The 9,714-nt window shown below is 32.9% G+C and overlaps 1 protein-coding gene across 1 annotated transcript; it reads right to left on the reverse strand.

Moving 5' to 3' along the window:
• Window positions 1-1,372: 1,372 nt before the first annotated feature.
• LOC119615685 (box A-binding factor-like) lies at window positions 1,373-7,985 on the reverse strand (the record flags this gene model as incomplete). Its single annotated transcript, XM_037971691.1, is given in 8 exon segments — window positions 1,373-3,005; window positions 3,154-3,322; window positions 3,426-3,590; window positions 4,285-4,457; window positions 7,297-7,412; window positions 7,414-7,520; window positions 7,608-7,798; window positions 7,840-7,985. Coding segments are annotated over 8 exon segments (2,185 nt in total), but the record flags the coding sequence as incomplete, so codon positions are not given.
• Window positions 7,986-9,714: the final 1,729 nt, after the last annotated feature.

The following is a 9,714-nucleotide window of genomic DNA, read 5'->3' on the forward strand; positions in this document are numbered from 1 at the left end:
GTCTATAGTCTAGTCTATAGTCTAGGTCATAGTCTAGTCTATAGTCTAGTCTATAGTCTAGTCTATCGTCTAGTCTATAGTCTAGTTATAGTCTAGTCTATAGTCTAGTCTATAGTAGTCTAGTCTAGTCTATAGTCTAGTCTATAGTCTAGTCTATAGTCTAGTTCTATAGTCTAGTCATAGTCTAGTCTATAGTCTAGTCTATAGTCTAGTCTATAGTCTAGTCTATAGTCTAGTCTATAGTCTAGTCATAGTCTAGTCTATGTCTAGTCTAGTCTAGTCTATTAGTCTAGTCTATAGTCTAGTCTATAGTCTAGTCTATAGTCTGTCTATAGTCTAGTCTATAGTCTAGTCTATAGTCTAGTCTATAGTCTAGTCTATAGTCTAGTCTATAGTCTAGTCTATAGTCTAGTCTATAGTCTAGTCTATAGTCTAGTCTATAGTCTAGTTCTATAGTCTAGTCTATAGTCTAGTCTATAGTCTAGTCTAGTCTAGTCTAGTCTATAGTCTAGTCTATAGTCTAGTCTATAGTCTAGTCTATGTTCTAGTCTATAGTCTAGTCTATAGTCTGTCTATAGTCTAGTCTATAGTCTAGTCTATAGTCTAGTCTATAGTCTAGTCTATAGTCTATTCTATAGTCTAGTCTATAGTCTAGTCTATAGTCTAGTCTATAGTCTAGTCTATAGTCTAGTCTATAGTCTAGTCTATAGTTAGTCTATAGTCTAGTCTATAGTCTAGTCTATAGTCTAGTCTATAGTCTAGTCTATAGTCTAGTCTATAGTCTAGTCTATAGTCTAGTCTATAGTCTAGTCTATAGTCTAGTCTATAGTCTAGTCTATGTCTAGTCTATATCTAGTCATAGTCTAGTCTATAGTCTAGTTATAGTCTAGTCTATAGTCTAGTCTAATAGTCTAGTCTATAGTCTAGTCTATAGTTCAGTCTATAGTCTAGTCTATAGTCTAGTCTATAGTCTAGTCTATAGTCTAGTCTATAGTCTAGTCTATAGTCTAGTCTATAGTCTATAGTCTATAGTCTAGTCTATAGTCTAGTCTATAGTCTAGTCTATAGTCTAGTCTATAGTCTAGTCTATAGTCTAGTCTATAGTCTAGTCTATAGTCTAGTCTATAGTCTAGTCTATAGTCTAGTCTATAGTCTAGTCTCTAGTCTAGTCTATAGTCTAGTCTATAGTCTAGTCTATAGTCTAGTCTATAGTCTAGTCTATAGTCTAGTCTATAGAGTCTATAGTCTAGTCTATAGTCTAGTCTATAGTCTAGTCTATAGTCTAGTCTATAGTCTAGTCTATAGTCTAGTCTATAGTCTAGTCTATAGTCTAGTCTATAGTCTAGTCTATAGTCTAGTCTCTGGTCTAGTCTATAGTCTAGTCTCTGGTCTAGTCCATAGTCTAGTCTATAATCTATTCAACTTTAGTACTTTAAAAAGTAAAAAATACTCTTTTTATAAATTAGTACTATTTTAAAATCTTAATTTTCCATGCCTGGGCAATAACCAGATAAAGTTGGTTAAAATTTAGAATTCCTTCGAAACTCATAACCTTTAAAATTGAGTTTTTTGAATTATAATTCGAATTTTTTGAGAGTTTTTTTTTTTCAATAAATAGCCTTTTGTGGAAAGCAAATTTTATAGCACCGAGTCTTTCGGAACTAAGATATCATTTCAGTTGCTCCAAGAACTTTCTATAGTAAAAATATTTATACGAAGTGTTACTTATAAGTTCCCTCAGCTAGAAAAGGGTTTAAACATTTCTTTTAAAATAGAAATTTTAAAAGTTATAAAAACCAAAGTTTTGTAACGACTGAAATGAAAATGTATATGGTCCTTCGAGCTCCAGTCTAACAACTGGAAACGGATTAAATAACATCTTTAAAATTATTCCATTTTCACTACAGTCTCCCTATCGAACTTACGACTAAAATCATGCAAATGTTGTGGAACGAATTGCAAAAACTGTTGCTGTTGCAAATCGTGTAAATGTTGCTGACGTTGTAGTAAAAATTGATGATATTCATAATCATCATCCATGGAGGGACTACGACTCATATTATTTAAATGGCTGTGTAAGATTTGCTGTTGTTGTTGTTGGTGCTGCTGGTGTTGTTGCTCTTCAGCCAAATGTTGATGTAATTGTTCGATTTTAATGCTGTTATTGGGATCATTCGAGGAAGGTAATAATTCACCATAAGTTTCATAGACAGGAGAGGTGGGTGGTGAGTTGGTTGGTGGTTCGGGATGATAGGAATTTATAGGACTATGATGATTAGATCCCATATGTAGATTGGTTGGGTGACCATGAGGATTGTTGGCTGTTAATAGTTGTTGCTGCTGTTGATGATGATGATGTTGGTGTAATTGTTGCTGTAGATATTGTTGTTGCTGCTGTTGTTGTTGTGTCTGTGAATTGTTGTTGTTGTTGGGAGTTGCACATTTGTTGGCAGCTGCTGCTGTTGGTGATGTGGTGTTGTTGTTGCTGCTGCTGGGTGAATGAGGATTCATTAGCGTATTCGTTGTATGTTGCTGTGGTGTGGTTGTATTCATTAATTGTTGTTGTTCCGCTTGCTGTTGCTGTTGTATATATTTTTGCATAAATTTCAAATTTTCATTATCATTATGATTAAATGTTGTTGTATTGTTATTGTTATTATTATTAGAATTTAAATGATTAGAGGGAGATGAAGAGGCAGATGAGGCTTGATGTTGATGATGTTGAAACATTATGGGTGACATTTGTTGCTGCTGCTGCTGTTGTGCATGTTGTTGCTGATATTGCTGTGGTGACATATTACCCATATTATTAAGCTGTTGTGATTGCTGCTGTTGCTGTTGTTGTTGTTGCATTAACGGTGATGTTGGTGACATATTCATGCTGTGATTATTGTTATTGTTATTATGACAAGGCGATGATATACTATTGGTGGGTGATGTAGCCGCCGATTGTGTTAGTGATGATGTTGATGCATTTAATAATTGTTGTGTTAAAGGTTTAATATCTTTATTTTAAACATAAATTTTTTTACCCCACAATAAAACGACAATTAAATTGATAATCAATATGAAAAGAGACAAAAAAGAGAAGAATACGATAAATTATTAATAAGCATGCTGAGAGATGAGCTATAGTTTTCGTTTAACACTTACCATGATCGCCATTGAGCAGGCTCAAGTTGGCACTTTCTGTGCTAGTATTGAGAGTATTATTTGAGGCATTTATAGATTGTTCAGACGCCGCAGCAAGAGCTGCATTTGCGGCAGCTTGCTTTTTCGATAATTTTTCGGCTTTACAGCCTTTGGGTTTACGTTTGCGAGTCTGTTGAAGAAAAAATTTTATAAAAATTTAGTTCGGAATTCTTAATTTATAAAAACTTTTCTAGAAAAATTTAGAATATTGTATAATTTCTTTAAAAATTTACCTGTATTGTATCCTTTTTCATGGTTAAGGGACGTTTAACACTATGCAGCTTGTAATAGAGACCACAGGCATTACACACCGGTTCACCATTGGGATTACGACGCCATAAAGAAGTTTGGGTAGTCAAACAATTGGAGCAAGTCAAACCAGCCCTTCTAGAGGCACTCTTTATTAAAAAATTAAGAAAAAAAAAACAAAAATTAATTAAAAGTTTTCTAACTTAAAAAACAATTGTCGTATTCACAATCGCACAATCTATTGTGAATTGGACAATTATCAAATACTCAAAAATTAGAAAAAAACAAAATTTTTGAATTGAAAAAATAAAAAACAAATCGTATATTAAGAAAAACACCTACCAGACGTCGCGAAGTAGCACGACTAACAACATGTTCCTCTTTAATGTTGGTAGTGCTGTTGTTGTTGTTGCTGTTCCGATTTGTATACGGAAAGGTCTTATAGAAATCCCCGCCTGATTCAGCGGCCACTGTAATATAGTGATTGAGTTGTTTCATTAATTAAATGTTTAACAAACAAAAAAAAATTAATTGCATTTAATTTTTTTTCTACAAAATTTTAACAAACTAACTAAAGCATTCATTCAAAATAATACAAAAAAAAAACTTATTAAAATATTAATTTTTTTTGTTATTTTATATTTATAATAAATTCAATTAATTTTTCTAGGTTTTTTTTAATCTCTGCAAAACTATAAACTTTTAAGAAGCGAGAACGTTTTAAAAACAAAGGGCAAAGGATTTCTATAAGCTTGATTTTCTTTATTTTTTTTTTTGTAAATTATAAAAGATAAATTCAAAAATTTTGTTTTTCTTTTTTGTAATTACTGTAAAATAATTTACCAATCTTCTGGGTGGTTTAATTAAGGGACGATTCATTCCGTTCATTTTATGATAAAGACCGCACGCATTGCATAAATAATGTCCGGTATTATCACGTCGCCATAGTGGAGTTGAAATTGCACCACAATTGACACATTCTCGCCCCTCCGTAAAAAAATCGGCATCAAAAAATGCTTCAAATATAATAGACACATAACAAAATACCATCAATATTTATAATGTTTGGGGTTTCTTTTTTTGCTATTTTAACGTTTCCAAAACATAAAAAAAATTTTACTTAATAATTTAATGAAAAACAAAAGTTATATAGTTCCTATTGTTGTTGTTTTGTTGTAGTAAAAATTATGTGTGATTGTGTAACAAATCAAAAAAAAAATTAATTGAATTTATTATAAAAAATAATAAATATTTGTTTGTTTTTCTAAATGATTTAAAAAAGAAATATAAATAGTGTTGAATGATTTTAAATAAAAAAATGATAGTAGGTTAGTTGATGTAGAGTATTTGTAGGCTTAAGAATAAAATTAATATTAGTAGCATATTTTAAGGAGGAGTATGTTAGTTTTTAATTTAAACTAAGTTTAAGTTATTGTTAATATTCATGTTTAATTTATTTGGGGCTCTAATCTAAACGATATTTTTTTGATATTTTAAATGAAATATTGCTTCTACGTAAGTTTTTGATCTTTTATCTTAATTATATTTAAACTATTCTCTTAAACCTTTTAAGTCTTAGGGCTAGTATCTTACTATTCAGTTACTCAGGGAACTTAAAATCGAAAAAATTTGGACGGATTTTAATCATAGTAACAGTAGATTTTCTTTGATATCAAACTGTTGGGAAACTTTCAAAGGATATTTTTGTATTGTTTTAAGTACTCGCTCAAATGATTCAAATATGTTATGAGGTTCAAAATTCTTAATTACAACTGTTTAGCAACCCACTTGACCGATATCATTTGACGAAAGAAACCGGAAAAACTTAAAGAAAAAAGTTTTTGTAACGTTTTAAAACTTTGCTTTGAAGAAGCCAAAAATTAACTTAATGATAAGTTTAAATTCGCTTATTGTTGAGCCTCAGGTAGGAGTTTTTGTAGAGTCCAGTCAGTCGACCCAGGATTCACACTTCCCGAATAGGCCCGATGGGAGGCCCTCTGTTGTTAATTTGGATTTGATGAAACATACATATATCCGGCAAACGAACGAAGAATGAAACGAAAGATAGAACGAGCGAACGAAGACGAGCGGAGAAGAGAGATGAGAGAGCAGAGAGCAGGACGAAGAGAGAGAGAGAGAGAGAGAGAGAGCGAGAGAAGAGAGCGAAGAGAGAGAGCGAGCGAGAGAGCGAGAGAGAGAGAGAGAGCGAGCGAGCGAGAGAGCGAGCGAGCGAGAGAGCGAGCTAGAGAGGCGAGCGAGGAGCGAGCGAGAGCGAGCGAGCGAGAGCGAGAGCGAGCGAGCGAGAGAGCGAGCGAGCGAGGAGCGAGCGAGCGAGGAGCGAGCGAGCGAGCGAGCGAGCGAGCGAGCGAGCGAGAGAGCGAGAGAGAGAGAGCGAGGCGAGCGAGCGAGAGCGAGCGAGCGAGCGAGAGAGAGAGCGAGCGAGAGCGCGAGCGAGCGAGAGAGAGCGAGCGAGCGAGCGAGCGAGGAGCGAGAGAGCGAGAGAGCGAGCGAGAGAGAGCGAGCGAGCGAGCGAGCGAGAGCGAGCGAGCGAGCGACGAGCGAGCGAGAGAGCGAGCGAGAGAGCGAGCGAGCGAGCGAGCGAGCGAGAGAGCGAGCGAGCGAGCGAGCGAGCGAGAGCGAGCGAGCGAGCGAGCGAGCGAGCGAGCGAGCGAGCGAGCGAGCTAGCGAGCGAGCTAGCGAGCGAGCGAGCGAGCGAGCGAGCGAGCGAGGAGCGAGCGAGGAGCGAGCGAGGAGAGCGAGCGAGGCGAGCGATCGAGCGAGCGAGCGAGCGAGCGAGCGAGCGAGCGAGCGAATCTATCTATCTATCTATCTATCTATCTATCTATCTATCTATCTATCTATCTATCTATCTATCTATATATCTATCTATCTATCTATCCATCTGTCTGTCTGTCTATCTATCTAACCAACTTTTTATAGCGAAACTCGAAAGTGTCTTCCATGCGATAATACGATGAATGTGCTCTCACATTTAATCGCTGGAGTATAATTATATTGTTGTTTTGTTTGGAAGAACTTTTCCTCGCAGAAGAGCCATCAATTAGTTACATGCAAGTGACTTTTAGAAGACACTCAGACGTGACTTAAACGTACAGAAAGTGAAAGTTGAAAGCAGTTGAAGGTTTTAACATCTTGTTCATTTTTTAGGCTTTAGGAACAGTAAATTCAAATTAGTTGTAGCTTTAAAAGGAAGTCGTTAACTAAAACCAATCCACTACAAAAGACTAATTTTAAATAGAAAAAAACTGTATGGAAATCTATAACAACAAATGGTTTTCACAAAGTCCTTTATTTAACTAGTAAATATTTACACAAAAACCAAAACCCAGACCACATTTACACAGGTTACGTAAATAGGAAAAAGAAAATTTTCTTAAAATCTACCTAAATTTTGAAGGATACTCAAACAACAATTTTGTGAAAACTGAGTAAGTGTGAAATTTTTATAAGCACAAATTTATGTTTTTCTTTAATGTGGCCACACATGCGTGTTAATGAAGGGACAGATACATAAGGCAGGGAAATTCAAAGAAATTTCTTGAGAGAATATAGGTTTTCAACGTTTTGAAATATTTTTTTTTTATAAATAAATTAACTTGAAATTATATTTAAATTATTTTAAATACTGTTTGTCTGCTTTAAGAAAAAGGTCATAGCCTTTTTCTTCTTTTTTTTTGTTTTGGTATGTGTGAACACATTAATATATAAAGCTTATCAGTTTAAATTAATATATAATACTAGGCAAATACGTGTTTTTAATATAAATAATAAATAAAGTAATTAACTACGAAACAAAAATAAACAATATTAATTGAAATTTAAATTTAAACTTACTGGCTGACAATGAGGCAGAGGCCGACAAATGGGCTGCTACTAAATTAGTAGCAGCAGCAGCAGGACTTGTTACCTCAGCTGATGAGCTGACCGTACGACCATTAACAGCGGAACGTTATAACATTTGTATTGGCGGCAGTTAGGACATTATTCAAAGCTTGATTACCCACCACCGAAGAGGGAGCATAACTAATGGCCTCATAAGGACTAGACCAAGTATCGTTCTAAATTGTCAAGAAAAGGAAAAATAAAATATATTTAATAAAGTAAATTTTGAAAAAAAAACGTTAGAGTATTTTAAAGCAACTTACATGAGTTCTATAATTAGTCAAGGAGCCATAACGATCGACTGCTGAAGCATGTGTATTTTGATTATAGGAAGTAGTGGCTATACGCTGGAATGCTGGCAAAGTACCACCACCACCACCAGCACCATTACTTTGTGTACTTTTGGGTGAACCATAGTCATCCGAATGAGAATTTGTTTCATTGAGATTATTGTTATTGGAGTAGTTGTTAAAGCCCCAGCGGTAGTATGATTACTTTGACTCGATGTAGTGGCTACACCTGAACCAGAGCTATGATGTTGTGAGGCTGTTGGCGGAGGTGTTGAAGCTGAGGCTGTTGACTGCATACCATACTGCATGCCATTGGCTGCTGACGCTAGCAAAGGTGCCGCATACACTGAACTGCAATTCATAATTTTTATAAAGAAAATAATTGTTTAATTATTACTTTAAAATTATTATTTTTAATTTATCAAAGTTCTTTTTTTTATATAAATATAAGTATCAAAGTATTTGTTTTTCAAAAATTTGCCTTTAAATTTGTTTGTATTTTGTTTTTAGTACTTTTTTTTTTAACAAATTTAATATGATGTATTTTAAAAACATTTTTTTTTTCGAAATATTTATTATATATGTATGTATGTATTTTAAAAATATATAATATTATTTACCTATAGCAATAGTTTTTCAAGTACATATTATTATAATGGAGAAAACATATTCATTTTGTTGAAAGTTTGTTTTATTTCGTACCGGATGTTAGAAACGCATACAATTTTAGTTTTTTTTTTTATTTGATTTTTTATTACATATTTTTAAAATTATTCATAATATTAATAGCACTGCAAGTTAAATTGCTAAACATGTTGAAATCTAAAGAAATAAATAGCCAAAAAAAGTACCTAAAAATAAAGTACTTTTATAGAAACTTGTCAGCTAACTATAGAAATAATTTAAAATCTAATAAAGATTTAAATTGAACGAAAATATTTCTTAAAACTCTATAAACAAAACCTTAACTTGTCCCCTAACTTTTTGGTACTAATTGAGTGCCAAAAAGTACTTTTTACACTTCTAATGGCATAGAAACTTAATTTTTTGCTTCATTTGTGTTCCATAAGTACTATAAGCTAAACAAGTATAAGTTACAGGTTTTTTTATTCAGTATGGTTTTTAAAAAGTACTTTTTTAGTACTTAATATTAAAGAGCATGGTATTTTAAAATTTTGGACTTATTTTTTTAACACATTTGTGTCCCAAGTAATAGTGTTCATTCTCAACAACATTTTTAACACATTATTCAAAATATTATAAAAATTCTAATTTTTAATTTCGAAAATAGTAAAATTTTTATTTAAATGTTATAAGAAAGTACTTTTTACAGTACTTCTTACACTACTAATGCCATTTGGAAGTTAATTTTTTGCTACTTTTGTGTCCCTATGTGCTGTAAGCTAAACAAATATAAGTCACAAGAGATGTAGGTTTTTTATTCACTATGTTTTTAAAAAGTACTTTTTTAGTACTTTATGTAGTAGGGCATAAGATTTTGTAATTTTGAACTTAATTTGTTAGCACATTTGTGTCCCAAAGTAATATTTTCATTCTCAACAACATTTTTAACAAATTATTTCAAAATATTATAAAAATTTTAGTAAAATAGTAAGTTTTTAAAAGTACTTTTTACAGTGCGATTACCATTTTGAACTTAAACTTCTTAAACACATTTGTGCCCCTAAGTGATTTAAGCTAAACACGAATAAGTGGCAAAAGGCGTACGTTTCTTATTCACAGTGGTTTCAAAAAAGTACTTTTTTAGTACTTTATATAGTAGAACATAAGCTTTGTAATTATGAAATATATTTTTGAACACATTTGTGTCCCCAAGCAATAGTCTTCATTCTCAACCACATTTTTAACAAATTATTTCAAAATATTATTAAAAATTTAGTTTTAATTTCTAAAATAAGAAGATTTTTGTTTACCATGTTATAAAAAAGTACTTTTTATAGTAATTTTTAAAGTACTATTACAATTTTGAACTTTACTTCTTTAACACATTTGTAGCCCTAAGTGCTTTAAGCTAAACACGTATTAGTCGCTAAAGGCGTACGTTTCTTATTCACAGTGG

This window comes from Lucilia sericata, unplaced genomic scaffold (assembly GCF_015586225.1).
Source record: "Lucilia sericata isolate MDLA Ls3-8-SP2 unplaced genomic scaffold, ASM1558622v1 Contig007028F_arrow, whole genome shotgun sequence".
NCBI classification, from domain to species: domain Eukaryota; kingdom Metazoa; phylum Arthropoda; class Insecta; order Diptera; family Calliphoridae; genus Lucilia; species Lucilia sericata.